The following is a 24800-nucleotide window of genomic DNA, read 5'->3' as shown; positions in this document are numbered from 1 at the left end:
CAAATCATTGGTTGGCATAGTTTAGATTATGCTTGCTAATCACGAGGTTCATATGATTGATTGATCGATCACGTATATAATGTTTATATATCTCTCTCGATCTGACTATGTGCGATGATGAATATAGCCTTCGATGATCGTATAATTCTTGATGTATCGAATTTTCTTTTCTAGCACCATCCTAAACCAAGAACTTGAGATCGATCCTTAAATAAGTAATAGTTTTTAATTCATGGAGAAGTCCATGCTTGAATTCTTTATCTAACTTATCCTTGAAATTATTGATTCAGAAATCTAAAAATATTCATCCACCCCAATGGTAAGTAAGTGACTAATTAATTTTGTTGGGACATTATCGATCGAAAAGAAGTAATCTGAGGCGGCGCCGCCGGCTGCTGACATCGTTGCTTACGTTCACCCTTCCATCGCCGTCTCCAACCCTAATAGCTGCTCACAATGTCACGTCTCCTCTCGTGTTTGCCGTTCTCCGACGCACGCTGGTTTCGATGGGGTGGAAAGGCATACTCGGCTTCGATTACGGCGTCGTGCAGGGACCCCTCGGCCCCGACGTCTCCGGTCCGGAACTCGTAGCTGCCGTCGCTAACGCCGGGGCCATCGGTATCCTCCGAGCCCCCGATTGGGTACCTCCTCCCCTCGTCTCTAATCGTTCATCCTAAAATCACATATTTGCACGTTCTTTATGTGGAAGAAGTTCTTGAACTTATCACCAAAAGCGTCTCTTTTCTTGCTGTAATCGATGCTTTTGTCATCATTTTCTTTTCGATCATAGTATACAGCAATTCGATTGTCCAGGAAGACAGGAATGGGTAAATCTTGGAACAGAAATTGCACGTTACTGCGAATTTAACATGTCTTCATGCTAGTTTGCTTCTGTATGTTGGAACTATAGAAAATAGAAGAGTAATAGTAGATGTTTTGGGCTTATGATTGATGGCACGAAGACCAAATCTGCTTCCTGACACCGTCAAGAAGTTAAAAAGGAGAATTAGCTCCTCCTCGTGAATTTCAAGCCCTCCATAATTTGTTGTTACAAATATATATACATATTTCCTGGTAACGCAATTACTTTGAAGAGATTTTGTAGTTTCTTTTCGAGTTCTTTTAGCAATTTAAATCAGGTTACAGTTTTAATTTTTCCAGGAGGCACCTGACCATCTAAGGGAGTTGATACGGGAAACTAGAGCCCTGACAGACAAACAATTTGGTGTTGGCATTGTTCTATCATTTCCACACAAAGAAAATTTGAAAGCTGTGTTGGATGAAAAGGTTGCAGTATTGCAAGTTTCATGGGGAGACTTCCCAAAAGAGCTTGTTTCTGAAGCTCATCGTGCAGGTGTCAAGGTCATTCACCAAGTAAGTATTTATGGATCGATTTAGCTGTCTCAATTTTATAAAGCCATCGTATCATTTGGGCGTCTAATGGTAACATGCATTAGCCCGTGATCTTATTAGGGAATGCGGAACCTATTTACTTGTCTACACATTTCTCAGCACGTTAAATTTATTCTTTTAAAGTTTCAGCTAAACTTGGAAGCATTATTTTTTTCTTTTTCCATTTGCTGATATTGTATACTTGGTTCCAGAATGGAAAATTTGCACAACATATATTACCTTTTCTTTATCCTGCATTATAATTTGAAATTAGCTTGGTTTCTCTTATGAAGCCTCAAGTAAGATGCCCTTATTTTTTGTTGGCATCATATGTGATTGATGTCATGTCTTCCTATATCTGAATTGTAATTAACATATGCAATGAATGAGGACTTGATTCACTTGCAATCTGATCTTGGAGAACAAATTTCGAAGCAAGTCAAGCTGTATAATGTTGGTCTTAGTCCCAAGCCAAATAGCAGAGCACCTCAAGGGCTATGTGGTAGAAATCCTGTGCATGAAATTAGATGGAATAGTCAGAATGTGAAGGGACAGTATGGAATGATCAAAATTTTTAAATTGGTGCTTTTTAGAGAAAATAAAATAAAAAATTGATCTCAAATGTTTAACACCTAATTTCACTAATATCACCTCTACGTGGTATTTGTTAAAGCAGCTCTATATGGACTATTATAGAGTACTCAAAATGATTCTGTACTTATTTTCGAAACAAGAGGCGGTCATGTCCTCACTCAAGTTGTGTTCTGACCAGATCAAGTTTTGAGCCAGATATCTGATTCATGTCCATTCTACAACTTACAAGTAGATTTAAGCTACCTTCATAGCATTAAGGTTACAGGGTTGTGTAATTGTTTTTTTCTAAAAAGATAGTACCGCTTAGAAATTATGCAGAATGAGGACTACTCCTCAATTTCTTTTCTTGTTTTTTTGCTTATTGTTTGGCCAATATTTTTATGCCCTTGTATAGGTTGGTTGCATTGAAGATGCCAAGAAAGCCAAGTGTGCTGGTGTGGATGCAATTGTTGTTCAAGGTCATGAAGCAGGTGGACATGTACTTGGTCAGGTATTGGTATTATTAGTCATGTTTTGCTAACTCCAAATACTAGATTTATGCTCCTTTTACAATCAGTTAAGTGATTTCATTGTAGTATTCTTAGTTTATAGTTATAAAGCAGAGATATTTCAAAAGATCTGCCAGGTCTATTTAGTTTACATGGAAGAAACTTCTGGACACATGTCCAATACCTAAAAAATATCAAAAATATCTGCATCATCTACATCTGTTAATATTTCTATATGGCATAATTGATAACTGTAGAACACATACCATCCAAATAAGGCTTCTAGATATGTTGACTATGGATATCATGTTTGTAATTTAATATTGAACTTTCTATGGCTGAATATCTCCTTAGTGTTTTGCATATGGATTTAAGGCATTTCATGACTATCTTTTAGGTTTCTTATTATATTTGCAATATATGCAAGCTGAGAATTTTCTAATTGTTGTGCCTATGCCATTTGGTGTCCTATATTATGAAGATTAGCCATGTCGACATGTCTGTATCATCTTGTGTCTATGTTTCATTTCCATGACTATGCTCAGCTTTATATTTGCCATCAAGGATGGGGTTTTTAGACACAAGAACCATATCAAAACATCGCATACTTATAAATATGTTCTCCCGTGTTTGAAAATAGAAACTATGTAGTTGATCTTAATTTTTGTTCTTTATGCAGGATGGATTGATCTCTTTATTGCCGAGAGTAGTGGACTTGGTGTCAGATTGTGATATTCCAGTCATTGCTGCAGGTGGCATTGTAGATGCACGTGGTTATGTAGCTGCACTGGTTCTTGGTGCTCGAGGTGTCTGCCTTGGAACTAGGTCTGCAATCTACTTGATGTTCTATATCTCCAAGCATTTGATTTTACATTCCTTCATCTCCTTATGCTCACATGTTTAACAATAATAGGTTTCTTGCTACTCTTGAAAGCTTTGCACACCCTCATTATAAGCAAAAGCTGATTGAATCTGACAAAACAGAGTTTACAAATATATTTGGCCGTTCAAGATGGCCCGGTGCACCACAACGTGTGCTACAAACACCTTTTTTCAATGAATGGAGGCATCTACCAGAACACGAAAATGAGGAAAATCAACCTGTCATTGGTCTCTCAACAATTCATGGTGTGGTGAGTCACTTTCTCATTGTAGATCAACTCGTAGAATCTCAAGTATAAATGCTGAAACTTACATGGCTCTCTATCAGAATTCCTGATGAACTTTCTTCTTGGGTGATAAATAGAGATCCATCCATTGGCTTGTATCTTCTATTCATATATGGCATTTAATATGCGATGTTTTATGTGAATGCTGTGTGACAAAATGATTCTTCAAAATCATGGCCCACCAGGATATAATGAGCACATGCGATAGTTGCTAGCTAGGAAACATTTATTCTTTAGCTTTCGGACACTACATCTTGTGGATTTATATTTACTTTGCTTTTACTATATGCTTTTGCATGATACATAGAATTTTATGTTTTCAACAATTTGCCTTCAATCGAGTACTATAGAGATCAATATATGATTTTTTTTTTCTGCACATGCGGCAGTTCCTTTGGAACAGTTGGATTACATGTTCTTCAGATCACCTTTCCAATATTCATATTTGTTCTGGCTTTATACATAGCTGTGAAATTATGTGCTTATGAGAGTCTCGATCTTACACTCTGATAGCAAATACTAACGAGCACCGGAAAATGGTACTTCAAAGCTAAATAATCTTTCTTTCTCAGCCAAAGGAGATACGTCGGTTCGCTGGTACTGTTCCAAATCCGACAACAACGGGTAATGTTGATTGCATGGCCATGTATGCTGGTGAAGGTGTTGGTCTCATCAAGGAAATCCTGCCTGCTGGTGAAGTGGTGAAGTCATTAGTCGAGGAAGCACAATACATCATTCAGCAGAAGTTTTCTCATGGTTAAATCCAAGCAACTCGGAGGAGTGTTGTTTGCACCTCCTGTCTTAAGTTCTGATACCGATCTGTTTTGTGGGTATCTTCCCACATCATAATGTTAGTGCATGAGGATCCTGATTACAATATTTGTTTGTCTAAAATATTATCAAAGCTTTTTTGGCGTAACGCTTTTAAGATTTTGATTGTCCGAGATGTTTATGAATCAACAGGGTTGGTTGATTTTGGTTGTCCGAGATGCTGATCATATGAATCAAGCTGATTCCATCACATAGGATTGACTGAACTGAACGTTTGATTTGGTGTCGAACTTTTCGGATCAAACAACAATAGCAAGAAAAGAAATGTTTGATGTGGATCCAATCTAACCCGCTAGAGAATTAGGTTGAGTTAGACTCGAACACTACCTTCGGACCAAACATCATGGCGACCGAGACGAATGCGATGTATATATACACATATGTATGTACACAAATATATACTAAATACATAACGTATTTAGTATATATATACTTGTACATGTACATATGTGTGTATGTCACACATCCAAAGGCGAGTAGCGGTTGGGTTCGAGTTGGGCCGTCGATTTAACGCCACGAACGCCTCATCTCCGATCTGTGCCCCTTTCCTCCGTTGCCGTTGGTCGTTGGTTCCTTCTCCTTTTGCCTCTCGTTTCAAATAAGAGGACGAAACCGCATCGGATAGAAGCATCGGTAGCGACGGCATGGCCTCCGCTTCCCTTCTTATCCCCTCCCCTTCCCCACTCTCTCGTCGTCTCCCGTCTCCTCACCGCCTCGCCCTTTCGCCTCTTCGCCTACCCCATAGCCCCCGTCTTCGCTCCCCTCGTCCGTTGGCCGTCGCCGCCTCCTCCTCCCCCTCCCCACTCCAAGCCCTCATCTTTGACTGCGACGGCGTCATCCTCGAATCGGAGCACCTCCACCGCCAGGCCTACAACGATGCCTTCGAACACTTCGCCGTCCGTTGCCCCCCGTCCTCCTCCCAGCCTCTTCACTGGGGTTCCGAGTTCTACGACGAGCTCCAGAATCTCATCGGCGGTGGCAAGCCCAAGATGAGATGGTCCTCGCACTTACTCCTCTTCTCGTCAATTTATTTCCGTTGCCTCTTCGTCTAGTTTTGTTTCTTGATGGTAAATTGATAACCTAAATTTGGGTGGGGATCGGGATCGCAGGTACTTCGGTGAGAATGGGTGGCCCTCTTCTTCTATCTTTGAGACACCTCCAGCCAGTGATTCAGACAGGGAAAAGTTGGTCGACGTCCTCCAGGCGAGTGAAATCAACATCTTTGCATGTTTTTTGGTTCCCACTGAATTTCTTTTATTCTGAAACCAAAAAGAGGATTTGACAAGTTGGTAATTGATGATTGATTGTACTGAATTATTGAGTTCGATGGATTGGGAAAAGTGCAAGCAATAGAATAAGGTTGGTGCCTTTAATGGTCCGTGTACTACATTCATTTGTTTGAAACCGGTTAGATAGTCCACACAAATCTTTCGCCAATTTAGCACCACTACACTGCCCAAGAGAACTATGAGGAGGCATGGATGACCACCATATACGTTTTAGTTGATCTGATCCATGTCATTTCAATGTATAACTGTTTGATAGTTTTGATGTTGTTTTGATCACTTGGAAACATGCTTATTACTAGACAATTGGATCATTGTTTTTGCAGGATTGGAAGACCGAAAGGTACAAAGAAATAATTAGATCTGGCTCTGTAAGTATTAGTCTCTCATCACTGCTACCAAGTCTTTATGACAATAAATTCGCTGATGATGTTAAGATTCAAAAATACATCACAATTACCATAGCTTTGTTTCTGTGACTAGGTCGAGCCTCGACCCGGTGTTTTGCAATTAATGGATGATGCCAAGGGTGCGGTAATAAACTTTGCAGACACAAAGCCATAACTAACTGCATATCTACTTTTGATTGTTGGCCATCATCTTGTTTTGTGTCATCCATCAAGATGTTGTAATGTGTTTTAATGATTATCAGACATTAATTTATGGTGCATGACTTCTGAAAATGCAGGGTATTAAGGTTGCTGTTTGCTCTGCAGCAACAAAGAGTTCAGTTATTCTGAGCTTAGAGAATCTTCTTGGACTAGTAATCCTTTCTTCTAAAACTTTATCATTTTTCTATATCTAGTGTGCGCCGTATATGTTGACATCACGTTTTTGTGGTTCTTGTAGGAGAGATTCCAAGGACTTGACTGCTTCCTTGCAGGTACTTTCATTTCAATATGCAACACTATATGCTTGTTTTTTTATGTTGTTTTTCATTGCATATAAATAGGAAGTGTTCAACTATTATGTCTTTCTATCCACTGCTTCTGTTGTGAATAGATAAAATATTTCTCCACACATGGTTGCTTTCTTGATACGAAATGGTTAGCAACTTGTATCAGAACTTCTGCTGGAGTTAAAAGTTGTCTGTGTCAGCTCAAGATTGATAAAATTAGTTCACATCTTGATAGGTTTTGCGGCTCTGGTTCTCACCATAAGCTTACCTTATTCACCTATGGTTAATGAATATAAATACTGCTCTGGGCAGTTTTGATTTCTTTTTATGTTTTCTCCCTAAGCAGACACAAATACCTACATGATCATATGCTACCAATCCAATTCGTTGCATACTCAATTTTCAGTTATAAACTTTATGCATTATATCACTAAATAGATCATTTGAATATTATGTAAAATATAGTTCACCCACGTAATGTTGTATTAATTTCAGTGAGACACTATATGACAATTAAAACCACAAAACGAGGATAGGAGGCTTGAAAGAGAAAGGAAGAGAAATGGAGGATTTGCACAGAATGTCCCTAATGACATCTCTTTCTTTCAATTCAATCGTCCAACTTGTTCCATATTTGGATCAAAGTTTTCGATCTGTATCCAGATCTAGAACACTATGGGTACCCAGATTAGGATCTGGCCACATTTCTACCCATTTAGATGCACAAATGGATTTGTACAAATAATGCCATGTTTTCACTCAGCAAACGTGCCATTAGTGGAAGACTGTTATGCCACCAGTGAAAGAAGGATATTGAGATTGATCCTCAAACACGTACGGGTCATGAGTTCCAACTTCCAATGAGTCCATCATAAATGCATGGATGTAACAATTTTGCTTATGATTCTGACCATTTTCATTGAAATTAATTAGAATAACTGGTATATCATATAAGCTGAGGTACAAACTGCATTTTCCTTAACGAAAAAATTGTTTTTGCAGGTGATGATGTCAAAGCCAAAAAACCTGATCCATTGATATATATTACGGCTTTAAAGGTAATTCCATAGAATGGTGGTTTACAGTCTTGTTAAGTGGATTTTACCAAAGAATCTAGAACTTGCTCTACAAATTGTATTGAACAAAAAAGCTTCTTTATTAATGCCCAGACATTAGGTTTGCAAGCAAGGAACTGTTTGGTCATAGAGGATAGTGTCATTGGACTTCAGGCAAGTTTTCTACTTTACATGCAAAAGCAACTATTACTACAGATTTTGACCAGAACTTCTCCTCATTTATCAGGCAGCAAGTGGGGCTGGAATGTCATGTATAATTACATATACATCTTCTACCGCCAACCAGGTGATCTTTGCTCTCTTTCCAGATTTATACCCCTTAACATATAGGACATTGAGTTTGTAATGATATATAGCTTCTTTATTAATATAGGACTTCAGTGATGCAATTGCGACGTACCCGGATTTGAGTAATGTGAGGTATGTGCCTGTGTTGTTTGTGAATGCAATTTCTTTGGGATTCGGCTGTGTGAAGCTTTTCGGTGGTTGCAGGCTTGAGGACCTTAAATTGTTACTTCAAAATGCTCTTGTTGCTTCTGGCTAGATGAATCTGTCTGATTTATTCGTCAATTTCAGCCGGTTACTTCCATTGCCAAACCCGGCTCATGGTTACCTGTTCATATTTACCAATAGGCCAATATTATGTGGGGCAGTTGATTGAAGTTCCAAGTCGGAAGAATGTTAATGTAACACTTTTATTTCATTTCCGATTGGCCTGTCCTATATTCTGGATAGCTTTATGAACATTCTTATCCATGCATTCCTTTCAAATGCTGGAATTAACATCTACTTGATGTACTCTGATTCTGTTCGGCATGAAGAAGTGCCCAGCAGTCGCTTGTGCATCGAGTTCAACTCAAACAAACCATTAGAAGTCAAATTTCTTGGTGTCCAGGAATTTACTGCATAGGTAATTTTCTCCCACGAGTAGAGTAGCTCACGGTATCGACGGCTGTCTGCTTTGGTAGGGATGCAGCAGAATCTCCATAGGTGAGACGGCAGAACAGTCCATCATTACTGGGCTGTGCGTTCCAAGGACGACTTGTCCTTGTTTTGGCTCCTCTCTCTTAAATGACAATACCTATTCATGAACTGTTCATGCCTGCAAACCCTTCCAAACCGAAGGGGATTCCTGTAGGAAGTTGAGATCGCTACGTATGGAATCTTGAACACCTCAATTGGCTTTTGCATGATTGCATATTATGTAATTACCATGCTTTCGTTCTAAAATCTCTCACAGAACTGTTCATGTCTGTCTGTATCCTCCACATCTTCTTCCCTGCAGTTTGCTTTGAGTGTGTAATATACAATAAAATGTAGGAATTGCAATGATCTTTTCATCTTCCTGAGTCAATTTATATGAAACGTGGAACTGTCAAATGTGATCTAATGGTCTCTGTTAACAGATTCTGGTGTTTAATATAATATAGGACTGTGCAGTAGTTTCCTGACAAATCTGCTCTTTTAAGAGTCAAATCACAAGTCCAAACATGAAAATAGAGGGATCACAAGGGGAACATAACTCTCTCATTTCATGAAAAGAAAGAAAACAATGAGGAGAAATAAAATGAGGACAAACAATAAAAAAAACATGCTGTGACATCAATTTTGAGGACACAAAATTTCATAGTCTGGTAATACATCTCAGTGGAAATCATATGACATGCAAGAGGACTAAAAGAACAGGTGAATTAGTGGGTCATCTTAATCATTGATTAGTTATGGCTGTGGCATTGATGTACCCATCAAGCCTAACCATTATCCAACAGCCTGGAATGGTGTGACACCAGTCCTTGTCACAGGTCCACTTCTCTTTATCTAATCAAAATTCTTTAGCATTAGTTACTAAAATCTATCAAATATCCACAAATTAATCTTCATCTTTTATTCCTCTGATCCACAATTTGAACTTAGGCAAAACTGCATCTATAATAAATATATCCCTCCAAACTAAGTGTTTTTCATATTTATCTCTCTAAATTTAAATTATGCATATATATATATATATTAATTATAATATCTCAAGAACAGATAAATAATTTTTTTGTCTCTTAGTGAACAGTAAAAGTATTAAAATTACTATAACAGGATTAGAAATAAAAGGAGAAAATTCTTTTTCTTTGAGTCCATGACAATATTATTGTACCATGTAAGGAAAAACAACATGATAGTATTCTCTATGATAAATGGTACATATTATTGGATCCACAGATAAAGTAGGTACTGAACTCATGATGTACTATGAGTTCTTTACCCATGTCATAATTACCATAACAATTACCTTAATAAAATTTAAAGAAAGTGGCCTCAAAATCCTTCATGCAAGTAGAAATATCACAGCAAGAAATCCACATCACAAGTGCCTCCCTAACACAAATCCTTGTTAGGGTAGGCTGCACTTTGCCTCACAGACAAAACACAAGTCAACAACAACAGCCAAGCAGCCTGCCATTTGTGTGACCCCCATCTCTTTGTGGAGGGCTGCTCACATAGCATCTTTGACTTGCATTGAACAACATGAGTTGTTATTTCACCACAGCTTCTTTGACTTGCACTGAACAACATGAATTGTTATTTCACCAAACAATATCTTCCACATTCCTACCTATCCATGGACAATGTCCAAAGCTCTACTCATTCTCTTTCTCTTCCACTAGATGGAGCTCATGCTGTATCCATCACAGAAACTAACACCACTTTTAACATGTCAACAGTCTATTTATTCTTGATTTAGTGCTATCTACTATTCTGGATTACTGATTTCCCCTTAAACAAATAGGATCATCAATTAGTAGGATATCTCTATTCATTGTCCTCAAGTAGTATAGTTTCTTAAGATGTATAATAACCATACAGCTATACAGATTGGTGTCACAAGGATCCAAGGGAATAGTATTTGATTATAATCATAGTATAGGTTACTCATGGGCTACAAGTTGTTATGTCAAAGGGGGAAATCAATTCATATACATAAGGTTTCTCTTTTATATATTCTCACATCATTACTCCTAATCATTTCACATTGTCTGACAAAGATTAATCTCACTGTTTCTTATTTCTCTAGTTATTTTAAGTAATTTTTTTTGTGAGGACATGGCTATTATTTAGACAATAATAATACAAGCAAAGGCAACAAGCTGATGTTCCAAAACCATTCGAAAATGAATATAATTGTGCTATACTAAGAACAGGTAATTAAATACTTGTTTCTAACAATTGGGTCCTCAGTCACTTGCCTCAAAGCCAAACATATCTTAATCATAATGATCAAAATGTCACTAGTGGGGATGCCACAACTCATTCTAATACAAAGAAATGCCCCAACTGTTGACATTGACCATGGTGTCAAATCCAGCCAGTGATGTGACCCCACTGTTTGCTGTGGAAGTCTACCTCCCCACTATTGCCTTCTTAAATCACCCTCTTCAAATCATACTTGGTTCTTTTGGAGTAGTAACTGCTATGATCATGCTTAATTATTCGGCCAACTTAGTGTGTCGAAAGAAGATATGCATCCCCCCATAGCCTCTCATTCATGCATTCCACTAGTGTGATGTGATGGTGACCATCATCATACTTACGATACTCACCTCGAGTTGCAAGGCTGATCCAAAATCTTATTGGAATAATTCTTAAGGATGAATGGTAAAACCTTAATGCAGATTCATTATCTACTCCCCCCTTCCTTCAGATGCTACATTAGAGAAATAAGATTAAGCTCGTGGACCAAGTGTCGGTAGGTTTTCTTGGAAAATATACGGACACTAAGGGGACCAAAGAGCCAAGTTGTAGGCGAGGGAATCCATGACATGCATGCTGTTTCCTTGAGAAAGGGACTGAGGGCGTAATATGTCCTTTGTCTGTTCTCCTACATATCAGCCTTTGGAGAGCTACAAGCCATGGAACCTCCTCCTCCATTATTGTCTCGGGACATGGAAGGGTGACATCTCCGATGGAAGAGACTTAACTTCAGCGTCATACCGAATTTAGCGGAAGAATCAAATAGTGATGCAGTATAACGTGTTCTATTCTTCAAAATACATGGGAGTGTACGGGAGCTGAGGAGAGAATGTGATGTATAGGATCACGAGGGTACAGTCTCCGACCTGCAACTTTCGCTATCTATCGCGGCATAGACGACAGGCTCGCTACACGGCAATGATGACGTCTCGTGTCGCTTTATGACGTCAAGAATGGGTGCTTATGCGCGAGATTTCGTGTGCGCTGTTTGGGAAAGGTACGGATTCCACCGTCTCCGAGGTGGAATTTACGCGGTTTCCGTGACGTCCTTGAGTCCCACGAAACGAGGCCAATCACGTCACGGAATCGCCACCGCGGCAGGCTGGCCTTCTCGTAATTTTTTTATAGTGTTTAGGGTAAACAAGTCATTTCGTGGTAAAGACACCCGATCACGGGGTGACCATAGCGCCACGCAGACGCTTCGGCGGCGTAAGGTGGGCCCCCGACACGGCCCGACGCGGTTTGTCGTAACGGGTGCCGTATCGGCGTCGCGCGTTCATATCTCGCCCGTCACGACGAAGACGAAACGGTTCCTACACCGACCCCGATCGACTACCCGCCTCACCCACCCATCGCGTGGCACCCGGGACCCACAGGTGCCCTCTCAGGTCAACTGTCATGGTAGGGCAGATACTAGTCTGATAGAAGAGCGGTAATGCGCTCGCACCGCCTCCATTAAAGAAGCATGGGAGTGCCCAACTCACCACCTCCATTGTTGAACCGTGTGCTACCTCTTAAAGAGGTGTGTGCGCGCGCTAATTAAATGAGCTCATGCCACAAAAAATGTGGACTCATTGACGAGTCCAACCTTTCTGTTTTCTGGAAAATAGAAGGTGGTTTTTCAATTTTACTCCTTTGTGTTTGCTCGTAAAACTGTTTGGGATCATTCTGAGAGAGGAATTAATTGCTCATTTTTTCCACTGGGAGTGCCAGTTTTGAGCCATCTTGAATGATCTTGAGGTGCTTCTCACTTCTTCTTGAGAAGATGGCTAGTATACTTTATGATGTGGTGGTGGTGCCATCTCAAAATGTTGCTTCAGATGCCTCATTTTCTTATAGCTCTGCAAAATCTACTTCATTATGTCTGCAAATTTAAGTGGAGACCACAGTTGTTTTGATGTCAGATTTCCCAAAATCCCTTTCCTAAAGCCATATCCTGCATACTTAAATCCACCTTTCTGCAATGCAGTTGCAAAAACCCATAGGAGTGTAACCCTTTCTTTGATCTGCAATGATTATTTCCGTTTTCTCTATATATTATTGGTTTATTATATTGTGATGGAGACATAAATTTTCTTTCCGAGAAAAAAAAACAAAACTTCAACGAGATCTTTTAGCACTGAGGTAACTCACCGTCCTCTCAAGAACCGAACTTTACAAGCATTGCTGGACTCCATGAAATCCTATTTACTGTTGAGAACTGAATGCTATTCTCATTATTATATTAGTGTTGTTCGGGGCAGAGTGACATAAGAGAGGCTCGTGAAGGAGAGCCAGGAGAACAGCAGTGGGAGTGGGAGAGAGAGAGAGAGAGAGACAGAGGAAAGAAGGCGGACTGATCTCCCGTATCCTCTTCTATGCTGTGCTCGCCATTTGGTTGGCGAGGGCGAGGGCGGCGAAGAAATCAGGAGGAAAGAGAATCCCAAGATAAAGGTTCTTTGGGGATGGTGAGATGGCTGCGGGGGGGGCAGAGCTCTTGAGATCTCCATTCTGAAAAAAAGCTGGGATTTTTCTGGCGCTCTCTTCCGTTCAGTCGACGACCCCTTTGTAAAGTTTGCTCCTTGAATTGCTTCATGCCTTCGGGTTTGCGTTCCCGTGGTATCGGAATCAACGTTGGGCTCTATTGAACAATAGAAGATAGAAGTCGAGGCGCAATCCTGCGCGCTTTACTGAAACGGAACTGAGGTAGGGGAATTCCCCCCTTTAGAAAACTTCCACTTTTTCGCCATGTTTTTGCGGTATTTATGAGGTAGTTGGTGCCATTCCATGGCTTTTAATGTTGTTCTGGGATGCAAGGCCATCCAATCTCTCCGTTCCCTCTTCTCCGGTACTTACAGCTCCCGTTCACAGTCACATTCTTCTGCTTTTAGGTGGAAAGGAGTAATATTTTTGTGTTTTCCTTCTGATGAAACCTCAATTTGAGTTTCTTCTGAATTGCAGTTGGAGCAGGGAAGAAGGCGATGTCGAGGCCGCTGTACCGTGGGTTCTCCGGTGGCGGAAGGGGAAGCGGCGGCAACGGCCATGACTTCTTTGATGTGAGCTATCAGGCAAAGGATTTAGGGGAGAATGGGTTCGGCCACGAGCTCATGAGCCCCGCTGGAACAAATCGAAGCCGGCAAAGTCTCATTTTTACCTTCCTTAAGCTGGGTCTAGTCGTCTTTATCGTACTTTCGCTCTCTAGCTCCCTCTATTGGGCCATCTCCATCTCCACCTCCTCTAGGGGCAACATCCACCACGGCTACCGGCGCCTCCAGGAACAGGTTGTCGCTGATCTCACAGAGATCGGAGAGCTCTCGCTTGGAATTGCACGGTTGAAAGATTTGGAATTCTGCCCGCCTGAGTATGAGAACTATGCCCCTTGTTATAACAATGTCTCCGAGGATTTTGATTTGGTAGATCCCCTGGTGCCAATTGAGTATGAAAGAAACTGTGTTCCTGATGCCAAGAAGGGTTGTTTGATTCTTCCTCCAAGGAACTACAGAATTCCACTGAGGTGGCCAGGTGGGAGGGACATCATTTGGAAGGAGAATGTCAAGATCACCGGACACGAATTCTCCTCTGGGAGCTTAACCAAGAGGTAGAATGGATATTATTATTTTCTTTTTCTGTACATTGTTTTGATCATCACTTATATAATATATGTGACTAATAAGCTGGGCGTTGGTAGGATGATGGTGGAGGAAGAGCAGATCTCTTTCCGTTCTGGCTCCCTCATGGTTGATGGTGTAGAAGATTATACTCATCAAATAGCAGAGATGATTGGGTTGCCGAGCGAATCTAACTTCATCGAGTCTGGGGTAAGTGCCATTCTTTTCACTGTATGAGAGCCATCTGTTTGTTTATTTGAATTAGCTTTTGCAGATCAAGGGAAGAAACTTTAAATATAGGAGACAACAAAAGTTGAATACAATGTACATAAGGTCATTATTTTGCTGCATCAGTCGCACCAACGAGTTAATAAGTTGTAGTTGTTTCTCACTCACAAAATACATTAACCTGTTATAAGCATATTCTCATGAACATTTCTGGCATCTGTCTTACTTAACATGTAGTTGATGCTTTAGGTATTCTATAGAAATAAGTTGATCATCTTCGCTTTCTTTGTCAATTTTCATGGATCCTTAAGAAAAAGCCTCCTTTGTCGATCTTCATCTGTCTGGCTTAGCTTTCAGTCAAATTATTCTTAAAATAATTTTAATTAGTAATTGTCTTCAACTTTCATCTGCATTTGATATTAAAAATGTTTGTAATGCTAGTTAGGTTTTTTTGTTTATCTTTATGGTATCATTTATTGTCACTTTTGTAATCCTCCATGCTAATTAAGCTTCATGTTTATCATTATGGCAGCATCTATTGTTGCTTTTGTAATTCTCTATATAGATATCGTTGACATATTAGTGTTGACTTTCCAGATAAGAACTGTTCTAGACATAGGGTGTGGTTTTGGAAGCTTTGGAGCACATCTCTTCTCAAAGCAGCTCTTGACCATGTGCATCGCAAATTATGAGGCATCGGGTAGTCAAGTTCAACTAACACTCGAGAGAGGCATTCCTGCCATGATCGGTTCATTTTCATCAAGACAGTTGCCATATCCGTACCTTTCTTTTGATATGCTGCACTGTGCAAGATGTGAGATTGAGTGGGAGAAAAATGGTTAGTGTTCGTTTATTATTTTTTTCTTAATTTAGAATTAGGGGAAACTTGTCATATGTTTTCTTCTGTCTTTTATTTCTCTTGCAAGTTGATTGTAGTCAACTTGGTCAAGCTTCCACCATTCAGGACAACATTCAAGAAATACAACATTATTATCTCCTAAGATGACATCTGATTGACAAAGACAACATAACCTTACTTTTGTGCTGACAAACTGAGTACAATTTATAGCAATAAAAATTATTGTCAGTGTATACTAATATAATGAAGTGCCATATGATCTGCAGATAATTAACATGTTTCCATAAAATCGTGGTATTATAACCTTGCATCTTCATTGTTAAACATCTCAAAGGGCAGTAAAAGGTGGATGAATGAAAGTACCTTTTTTTTCTTTCCTGTTTTTAAAATTGAGTACTTTTACCACTTTTTCCTTCTTCCTCTTTCGCATATTGTAATTGTATGTTAGTCTATCCTATATGTATTGGGCTTCGGTTGCTAAAATGTTGATATCAGGGCAGATGGTATTTTCCTAGTTGAAGTCGACAGACTTTTGAGACCTGGGGGTTACTTTGTCTGGACTTCGCAAATGAATACTCATAGATCCCAACGTGAAAAAGAAAATCAAAAGAAGTGGTCACTGATTCATGATTTTGCTGAAAATCTTTGCTGGGATATGTTGTCACAGCAAGATGAAACAATTGTCTGGAAGAAGACTAGCAGAAGGAAATGTTACAGTTCTAGGTATTGACTCCTCCAAATCCATTTTTGTTGTATTGCTCATATTTTTCCGTCATGGGGGAAATCTAACTGTGGTCCTTTAATGCAACAACAGAAATGGTTAATGACTCCCAATTATTCATAATGCTATGTGTTTACTTTTTACAGGAAGGCTGGACCTGCAGTTTGTGGTAGAAGCCATGATGTTGAATCTCCATATTACCAACCACTCAATCCCTGTATAGCAGGGACAAGAAGTCGGCGGTGGATTCCCATCGAGTGTCGTACACCCTGGCCTTCTCGAGCTAGACTGAATTCAACTGAACTTGATATACATGGTAAATACAAGATTCAGCTGATGAAGTTTCCCTGTTGCATGATATGTAAATGCTTCTTTAACATTTCGTCTGATCAGGAATACACCTTGAGGACTTCGCTGAGGATGCTGCAAATTGGAATTCGGTGATTCATAATTTTTGGTCACTTCTTTCACCTCTTATATTTTCGGATCATCCAAAGAGACCTGGTGATGAGGACCCATCCCCGCCATTTAACATGCTTAGAAATGTTCTTGATATGAATGCTCATTTTGGTGGTTTTAATGCTGCTTTGTTGGATGCCGGAAAATCCGTGTGGGTGATGAATGTTGTGCCTACAAGTGGCCCGAACTATCTCCCATTGATTTTCGACAGGGGGTTTATTGGTGTTCAGCATGATTGGTATGAGCCGCTAAAACCACTTATTTTTTTCTTCATATGTTGCAGCCTCACACCTGTATATTTTTCCTTGATTTGACCTGTAATGATACATAAATATTCAAAAGCCTTTTTCCTGTCATCATGTTCAAGGGGTATTGGAATAGTTGATAAGAATCCTGATATTAATATTAAATGTAGCTCTTCTAGATACTATATCGTTTTATAGTGGTTCGGTAATCTAATCGATACATTTTTCATTAGGTGTGAAGCATTTCCAACGTATCCAAGAACTTATGATATGGTGCATGCTGATGGATTGCTGTCTCTCGAGACTCGCCAAAAGCATAGGTGTTCCATGCTCGACATCTTCTTAGAGATTGACCGCATTCTACGACCCGAGGTACATTACAGTTTCTTCTTCCTGTGGAACTTTTTATATGCTACTCAGCATTGATGCATCATTCTGAGCTGAATAACTATCAGGAGATGTAATCATGAAGTCCTTGGCAACTTCACAACATGTTTGTACCTAGTTCATTACAATATTGAACTATATTCATTCAGTTAATGTGGCGCGATGTACTTTGATCCAATATTGGTGCTGGCACAATTGTAGGGTTGGGTGATAATCCGCGATGCGGCACATCTTGTTGAAGCTGCTAGATCAATGACAACACAGCTGAGATGGGATGCCCGCATGGTGGAGCTCGACAGTAGCAGTGACAAAAAGCTCCTGGTTTGTCAGAAGCCGTTCTTTAGGAAGCAGCAGTAACTCATACAATTACAACAGCTCGGCATAGGATAAATCATTGGTCACATGTGGATGGTGGTTTCCATAAATTTCTCATCATGCAAAAGGTAGAATCAGAAGCAAGAACACAGACAGTGGTGAGGCGAAGATTCTTCAACAACCAATGTTGCACTCCTGCGGAACCGCAAGGTTCGCATGGGCTATGTAATTAGGCAATAAATTTGCATCAGAGAGCATAGGGTAGGTCAAGTTTGCCATGTTTGGCATAAATATATGAACAAGCAGCCTAAAAATTTATGTTGCTAAGAAGTATACTGGTTAAGGAATGACTGCTGTAATTTACATGGTTGAAGGCAGAGAGCCAGCAAAAAACTATTCTTTTTCTCTTATTAATCTTCTTCTTTGAAGCAACACTTTCTCTTTCTTTTTGTACATCTCATAGCTCCATGGTTATTAGTTTTAAGAGGGAAAAAAGAGAGGAAGACAAAAAAAAGCATAGATCTGATTTGTCAGAGGATGACAGACTGATGATTTCTTTCATGTATCTCCTGTTTTTCTAGCAGTAAGTAATATTTTCCTGATTAGTCTAAAAGTAAGAATTGTGATTGATGAGAACAGCGGGATCTGATTGTTCTCATCCAACTTTAGTTTCTTGGATCATCTGAGAAACACCTTCATCTGAACTTTGTCCTCCAACAAGCATGTGAATCTGAATGCTAAGCCACAGCCTGCATAATGTTTTGCTCTCAATAAAATCACGAGGTATATTAGATGACAGAACCTTTTCTCAATATATTTACTCGACAATTTGGCATGCAAAAGTAAGGAAACCACCAAAAAATGATAAAGAAAAATCCAATTCAATTCAATTTATATGCAAGCATAATACCAATCTCTATACTTGATAACCAGCAGGACACTACATGACCCTTCTCATCACCTTCTGAAAAAAATATCAGATTTATCACAGTTTTGCAGTCTCCATATATGCACTAGTAAAACATGATTGGTTTGTACAAAAAAGAACCTGATATACATGAACTTATAGAAGCATTTACAAGAAAACAGCACGAGTAGTAAGTCATACAAGCATCTGTAAAGTAATGAAGCTCTTGATGACCATCTTATGAGGTTTATGACTGAATCCTACCGCTTGAATCGAACAACAATGCACGATATGTCATCTTTACTATCTCGGTTGAAAGCTTCCAGAGTCAGCCGCTTGGCTGCTGATAGTGGATTCTTGAATTTTCTTGCAAGATCAACAGCCTCCTCATTGTTCATCACCTGGTGAAAAGTTGCTGTAAGTATGTGGCAAACTTAAATGATTAGTGAATGCCGAAACTTATGATAAATAACCTTCCAGAGGCCGTCACTTGCAAGGATGAGCAGCTCTGCTTCTGAGTTTGTGTCTTCAACTTGTATATCAGGATCTGAACTTAAATGTGGCTTGAGGCACTTGTCTCCGAAAGCCCGCGAAACAGCTAATTGCCCATTAACTCTTGCGACATCCCCTGAAAGTTCATTAGTATTAAACTAAACCGAAAGGAATCCTTGAATGTCCTATAGGATGGCAAGAGCAAATTGCACTATTGAAAAAGAACCTTCTATCATGATGTGGTCAAAGAAAAAAATGTCAAGCTGGTGAAAATTGTCTATAACAATTCTGATTAAGTTCGAGGATAATAGGTAATATCAATTTCAAAAGCTTTAGTTAGTATGACATGCTTTTCTTGCAAACATAAATCATTATATAAAAGAGATGCAGAACTTTAAACAGTTTATTAGTATGTTTCATTTCGTGACACATACAATCAAGATTTCAAAGCAAGAGAGAAGTCGTTCAGGACAACCGTATAACTTGGATTGCTCCTTGTGATTTAAACTACTTAGCAAACATGCATAAACATACGCATTTTAACTACATATCCAGCTCACCAGTTCCGTCTAACCTGAATGAATCTTCGACTGGAGTTGAAAAGGGAAGCAGCTGATATATCAAACTTCACATGAAATCATTAAGAGGACGCATTGACTTATGCATTTTATTCAGCTTTTCCTACAGTTAGCATTAGTTCATATTCTCCGTTTCACTTGAAAAAAACAAGTCCAAATTGTTAGTTTATGTGGGTTACTACTTACAAGTTTCTTTTTCTCTATATCAACTCAATTACCTTCAATAGTTGACTATCCTGTATAAGCTATTTCTGAGACTTAAGGGTAAAAGAGTTAGTTCATCAATCTATTACAAGGAACAATTCTATTCGCCAACTGATGAAACAACACATATACAAGAATAGTTACAGATAAAAAAACTGAAAAATCATAGAGAAACCATTTCATTCAAAAGGGATCATCTTTAGAAATTGTTGAAGACCTTCACTTAAATGATTCATTAAATTAATAAAGCCTTCTACGAGTACTTGTAACTGGTAAGCACTCAAAGGACTTATGAAACAACAACAAATTTGAGCAGAGATAAAATTGCATAAATTTTGGTTTTCATCATAAAAAGAAAACCAAAGCAATGACCCACTGGCATTTCATTACTCCATATTTTCTACTATTCCACAAAACATAACTAAAAGAGAAAGGTGCCCGACTAACCTGGCATGTTAAGAACAAATCCACCCCTTGTTTCAATACGCTCACGTTCAGAATTCGGTTCATGATCCGTTGTCATCTGTATCACCTCTCGACGCGTGGCCAGAACAGCTCGTGAATCACCAACATTAGCCACCCACAATTTGCTGCCGTTTACAAGAATTGCAGTAACAGCAGTCGATCCACCACGCCCCAAATCACGACTATGAGAGAGTATCTCATTATCAGTCTTCTCATAGGCCCTTCTGATGGCTATATCAGGATTGGTCCAGAAATCTTCCTAGAAAGAAGCGACACATATTGCATTATTCCATGTGCATCCATGAGTTTTAATTCCATGCTACACAAATAAGCTCAAAGTTACCTCCTTTATGATATTGGTAAATAAATGCTTCTGTAAGTATGATGCCACAGTATCACCCAAATGGCCATCAAACACAGCAAACAGACCAAGTTCCTGATCTCTCATGCGAACAAATTTAGCCACATGATAATCCTCAATAGGATGATCTGCTGTTCCTTTTAGTAGGCTAAACCCATAAGTAATCCTGATGTGAGCTTGGGAATTTTTACCTTTACCAACAGTTAGTGAGGGACCTGCAAACTGAATAGCATGGCCAGTGTCAGCCAAAAATAGTTAGGTAAAAGATTCATGAGACAATCTTTTGTCTATTCAATGATTTATTAAATTGTTAGCTAATAGAAATACATGATCAAAGTGAACTGGTGACTTATTCAAAACAAGATTTTGGAAAACTAAGATCTCTCCTTCAAACAAGACCGACAGATACTCAAATGAGAATCTGAAAATCTAGTCCTACAAACAAACTCCACGAAAAATTTATAGTTCGATAGATTAATCAAGAAGAAATATATCAAGTAAGAGAAGAGAAAACCAAGTCTCTACCCACAAATCAACCAAGAGACTTGTATAACCAACACTTTGGACAAGGGCAAGTGCCTTTATTCCAATCTAAAATTTTCCATACCCAAGCAAAATATTATTAGATGCCCAATTATAACTTTAAACATAATATTTCCCTATTACTCAGCAGCGAAAGAATGATAAGCCAAATTAAACAAAGGAAAAATGGAATTCTAGGATCTTAATTAACATAAAAGAAGAGCAAAATCAGGGCTCAGATGAGCCAAATTGTTACCCGAGAACAGCAGGACCTCAGACAGCCGATCTTATCCATCAAAATCCGCACACCTCACTGGCGATTCCTAAATTTTGACAAACCCAAATCGGAAAAACCTCTCTTTTTTGCCGGAGCCAACAGCCTGCACCTCAAAAACCCAAACACCAATCATCTACAACAATCCCGATAGAGAAAGAAAGAAATCATCGCTCCCAGCGGTTGTCGTCGGGAAATCCCCAATCTCCGCTCCCCTAGGATGCCAAGATACAATTTTTAGCCAAGCTCGGTTCACAAAATCTCAACTTTGCTACGAAAATCCACCAGTCGACGAACCAAATCCAATCCACAAAAAGCCGGCCACAGCAGCAAGAGAAAAAGGTCAAAATTTTCATTAATCTGCTTACCGGACCGACCAACCTCCCCGTTCCAGGTTACCAACGAAAGAGGAGAGAAATCCAAGGAAGTGTATGGCCACACGTAGCTTCTTGTGAGAGAAGTGGAACCGGGGAATTACGCGTTCGGTGACAAACGAGTTCGTCAGCTGTCGCCACATGCGGAGAGAGAGAGAGAGAGAAGATAATCAACAAATCAACACGCTAAGGTTGACTGCAAACAGGAACACGAACGAGACCTCGGCCACTACGGTTGACTTCAATTCCTTTGACGCTTGGGATGAAGAGGAGCGACAGAAGCAACCCAAAAGCCACGTCAAAGACCATACGCGTGTCTTTTACTTGAAGCTGAATAAAAAATAGGGAAGACAATACAGCTCATTAACGTGTGAGTGACGTGTTGGTCTATTTCGACCGGGTCCGTGGAGCACACGTTCGTACTAATCGGACCGATCCGACTCGGCCAATCTGGCCGCGACCCGGTTCGACACGATTGGAGTCTTAACTCAGACCCATCGGTGCACCGGTTCGGTTTGATCAAATCGAGTCATGTTTGAACCGCTTTAATTTTGGTCAATTGGATCGGATCAAACGAGGATGATAACACCTCATGAAACTCCACCCTTTAAATACAATTAATGCATATGCATACATCTAAAGTGCAATAAATGTTTTTATAATTTATTTTGAAGCGGATGAGGAATGAAAAAAAAGAAGATATTATCTATTTCATGATGAGCCTAGAATAATATTATATATATTATAAAGATAAAGGTATAAGAAGGATAAAATGAGATTGTGAAATGATAGTTTCGGCTTCAAAATTAATTATTTTAATTTTATAAAAAAATAGAACGAGATTCGAATAGATTCCAAAAGATTCTTGTTTCAATTCTCGAATCTTAATAGATGATAGACTTGATAATTATATTTTATAAATATTTTTTTACTATAATTAAAGTTTTCAATTATAACAAGATATTACTAACCTAATGTCTAAAATCAAGAAGGGAAGAATAAATCGAGATGGAAATAAAAATAATTTATTGAATTTCTCAACATACTTAATAGGATCTCAATATTTTATTGGATTCTTCAGATTTATTGTTCTATATTATAAACTTAAAATAAGAAAAAAAAATATTTTATTTGATCCAATCAAAATGTCTATCACTCTATCTAATCTGCTCATCATGAGATAATATATCTAATCAAAATGTCTTTAATCTTCATGTTGCTCAAGTACATCGAATCTATGAGACAATATATTATTAGGGTTTTGTTAGTAGCCATGATGAAACTTGCAAATGCTAACAAGTAGTACAACCTCCTGTAGAGAGAGAGAGAGAGAGAGAGAGAGAGAGAGAGAGAGAGAGAGAACAAGTGGATGGTGCATTATGACAGTGGGGGAAGGATGGTGGTAATGTGTCGGGTCGGGTTAATGTCCCATTTGTGGATTCAGTGCGATATTTGGGTCCTCCATCATGTCCTTCAAATCCTAAAATCATGTGACATGTTTAACCAGCAGAATGAAGAATAAGATGGGAGAAAGAATAACATGTAGATTGTACAATATCCACTATGTTTCATGATCCGATGGGAGAGAGATCAGAAGTTCGTCGATTCTCTATGTTGATACAATCGTTATTTGATTACCAAATTTTGCTACAATATCTAAATCTGATCAACCATAAACTATTAATAGCAATTCAGAAGAATCGCTTGATGTCCGACTCCAACACTTTGCTACGTTGGTTGAAGTACGGAGAAAACAACTCCCCGTATAGTCAATTTTAGTCGTTAATTCGATTTCACGATATTGATTCAACTTAATCTTTTTCTGAGTTATTGCATACAAATATCGTAAAAAAGTTTTTCATATTGTCATGACTCATATCTAATGATTGACATTGGTTACTGTTAAGTTAGATCTTGGTTATTTAAGTTGCGGATCAAACTCAAATCCTTCGTTCAAGTCAATCTCGAGTCAAACCCTCTCAATCTATGCGGATCCCTACAATATTACGTCGGGACATTTTCGACAATGCCCCTCTTATACTTAAGTTAGTAAGAGGTTCAAATGCTCGTTAGGAACATATCTAAAAAAATCCTTTTATAGTAGACCTAGAAGCTATTATATCATAATTAATACTAGTTATAAAATACATGATTTGCCTCTCCATAACTATCATTATGGCACATTGCACTTGGGACGAGATAACTCTTGGCATGCTATAGCATATTTCGTTAATCGAACGGTGGTAAGACAATAATCGACTACTTGGAACCCAAGTACTAATCATCTAGCATCGAAATATTAACCACTTTATGCTGGATTATCTATCATGTTATTATGTCTCTAACAATTTATCATGAACGATCGTTGTTCACCCACAACACCTCCATCAATAGAATGTTCATCGTTTTTGTTTGCTTATACATATATTTGACAATATGTTTTATTTTATTTTATATATTTTTATTTAAAAATTATAAACATGAATAATTTATAGAGCTTCAAAGCAATCACTCATCGATAAAATTATCTCAAAATGATATATTTTTATATGTCATAGCCTATAAAAGTAGAGAAAAACATTAGCTATCTCAGAACCCCTGGATGGTACTTGGTTAGATGGGGGTTTAAGGTAATATTGGATGTTGATTGGAACTTGTGAACGAGATTGATACATGATGAGCAGTCATTTGCATACTTGTGATTATTCGATTGCAGTATAACATTCTTATTTGAAGTATTTACAATATAATATATGACAATGGCATTGTTGTGTTATTTGACCCGCAACTAGGGTCGAGGAAATATTTCTTGATGGACTTGGTCAAGTGGATATCAACATCTCCATAT

At 38.8% G+C, this 24800-nt stretch overlaps 4 protein-coding genes across 6 annotated transcripts; 3 read left to right on the top strand and 1 right to left on the bottom strand.

The window, feature by feature from the left end:
• Nucleotides 1-390: 390 nt before the first annotated feature.
• LOC103969132 (uncharacterized) lies at nt 391-4571 on the top strand. The gene is made up of 6 exons (XM_009382588.3): nt 391-641; nt 1162-1374; nt 2381-2476; nt 3154-3299; nt 3388-3607; nt 4216-4571. Exons 1-6 carry the CDS (start codon nt 507-509, stop codon nt 4402-4404), a joined length of 999 nt encoding a protein of 332 aa, XP_009380863.2. The 5' UTR covers nt 391-506; the 3' UTR covers nt 4405-4571.
• Nucleotides 4572-5018: 447 nt separating this feature from the next.
• LOC135596159 (haloacid dehalogenase-like hydrolase domain-containing protein At4g39970) lies at nt 5019-8523 on the top strand. 2 transcript variants are annotated; one of them, XM_065088051.1, is made up of 11 exons: nt 5019-5471; nt 5584-5677; nt 6087-6131; nt 6244-6294; nt 6449-6523; nt 6610-6643; nt 7661-7716; nt 7828-7891; nt 7965-8020; nt 8108-8154; nt 8210-8523. In XM_065088051.1, exons 1-11 carry the CDS (start codon nt 5119-5121, stop codon nt 8280-8282), a joined length of 948 nt encoding a protein of 315 aa, XP_064944123.1. In that variant the 5' UTR covers nt 5019-5118; the 3' UTR covers nt 8283-8523. The 2 variants fall into 2 exon arrangements, with proteins under 2 accessions (XP_064944123.1, XP_064944124.1); XM_065088052.1 differs by having other exon boundaries at nt 5021-5471; nt 8227-8523.
• A 4695-nt stretch (nt 8524-13218) lies between these two features.
• LOC103969130 (probable pectin methyltransferase QUA2) lies at nt 13219-18189 on the top strand. The gene is made up of 9 exons (XM_009382586.3): nt 13219-13659; nt 13915-14551; nt 14642-14771; nt 15387-15627; nt 16149-16371; nt 16516-16685; nt 16763-17066; nt 17307-17445; nt 17662-18189. Exons 2-9 carry the CDS (start codon nt 13935-13937, stop codon nt 17815-17817), a joined length of 1980 nt encoding a protein of 659 aa, XP_009380861.2. The 5' UTR covers nt 13219-13659; nt 13915-13934; the 3' UTR covers nt 17818-18189.
• Nucleotides 18190-18637: 448 nt separating this feature from the next.
• Nucleotides 18638-22086, bottom strand: LOC103969129 (probable protein phosphatase 2C 41). 2 transcript variants are annotated; one of them, XM_009382585.3, is made up of 6 exons: nt 21947-22086; nt 21561-21684; nt 20765-21004; nt 20404-20680; nt 19156-19310; nt 18638-19083 (listed from the first exon to the last, which is right to left on the bottom strand). In XM_009382585.3, exons 2-6 carry the CDS (start codon nt 21597-21599, stop codon nt 18943-18945), a joined length of 852 nt encoding a protein of 283 aa, XP_009380860.1. In that variant the 5' UTR covers nt 21600-21684; nt 21947-22086; the 3' UTR covers nt 18638-18942. The 2 variants fall into 2 exon arrangements, with proteins under 2 accessions (XP_009380860.1, XP_009380859.1); XM_009382584.3 differs by having other exon boundaries at nt 21561-21793; nt 21947-22085.
• Nucleotides 22087-24800: the final 2714 nt, after the last annotated feature.

The sequence above is a fragment of the Musa acuminata genome, chromosome BXJ1-10 (genome assembly GCF_036884655.1).
Source record: "Musa acuminata AAA Group cultivar baxijiao chromosome BXJ1-10, Cavendish_Baxijiao_AAA, whole genome shotgun sequence".
In the NCBI taxonomy this organism is placed as follows: domain Eukaryota; kingdom Viridiplantae; phylum Streptophyta; class Magnoliopsida; order Zingiberales; family Musaceae; genus Musa; species Musa acuminata.
The sequence above is the reverse complement of the archived record's forward strand: the minus strand, read 5'-3'. Positions and strand labels throughout refer to the sequence as shown.

What these genes read in the sequence shown, in the direction of transcription:
- LOC103969132 (XM_009382588.3), top strand. Translation starts at nt 507, where the DNA reads ATGGGGTGGAAAGGCATACTCGGCTTCGATTACGGCGTCGTGCAGGGA. An exon ending in TCCTCCGAGCCCCCGATTGG is followed by an intron (nt 642 to 1,161) that starts GTACCTCCTCCC and finishes TAATTTTTCCAG; the next exon opens with GAGGCACCTGACCATCTAAG. An exon ending in GGTGTCTGCCTTGGAACTAG is followed by an intron (nt 3,300 to 3,387) that starts GTCTGCAATCTA and finishes TAACAATAATAG; the next exon opens with GTTTCTTGCTACTCTTGAAA.
- LOC135596159 (XM_065088051.1), top strand. Translation starts at nt 5,119, where the DNA reads ATGGCCTCCGCTTCCCTTCTTATCCCCTCCCCTTCCCCACTCTCTCGT. An exon ending in ACTTGACTGCTTCCTTGCAG is followed by an intron (nt 6,644 to 7,660) that starts GTACTTTCATTT and finishes TTGTTTTTGCAG; the next exon opens with GTGATGATGTCAAAGCCAAA. An exon ending in CATCTTCTACCGCCAACCAG is followed by an intron (nt 8,021 to 8,107) that starts GTGATCTTTGCT and finishes TTATTAATATAG; the next exon opens with GACTTCAGTGATGCAATTGC.
- LOC103969130 (XM_009382586.3), top strand. Translation starts at nt 13,935, where the DNA reads ATGTCGAGGCCGCTGTACCGTGGGTTCTCCGGTGGCGGAAGGGGAAGC. An exon ending in AGGAAATGTTACAGTTCTAG is followed by an intron (nt 16,372 to 16,515) that starts GTATTGACTCCT and finishes TACTTTTTACAG; the next exon opens with GAAGGCTGGACCTGCAGTTT. An exon ending in AACTGAACTTGATATACATG is followed by an intron (nt 16,686 to 16,762) that starts GTAAATACAAGA and finishes TCGTCTGATCAG; the next exon opens with GAATACACCTTGAGGACTTC.
- LOC103969129 (XM_009382585.3), bottom strand. Translation starts at nt 21,599, where the DNA reads ATGGATAAGATCGGCTGTCTGAGGTCCTGCTGTTCTCGG. An exon ending in TGAGGTCCTGCTGTTCTCGG is followed by an intron (nt 21,005 to 21,560) that starts GTAACAATTTGG and finishes CATGCTATTCAG; the next exon opens with TTTGCAGGTCCCTCACTAAC. An exon ending in TTACCAATATCATAAAGGAG is followed by an intron (nt 20,681 to 20,764) that starts GTAACTTTGAGC and finishes GCTTCTTTCTAG; the next exon opens with GAAGATTTCTGGACCAATCC.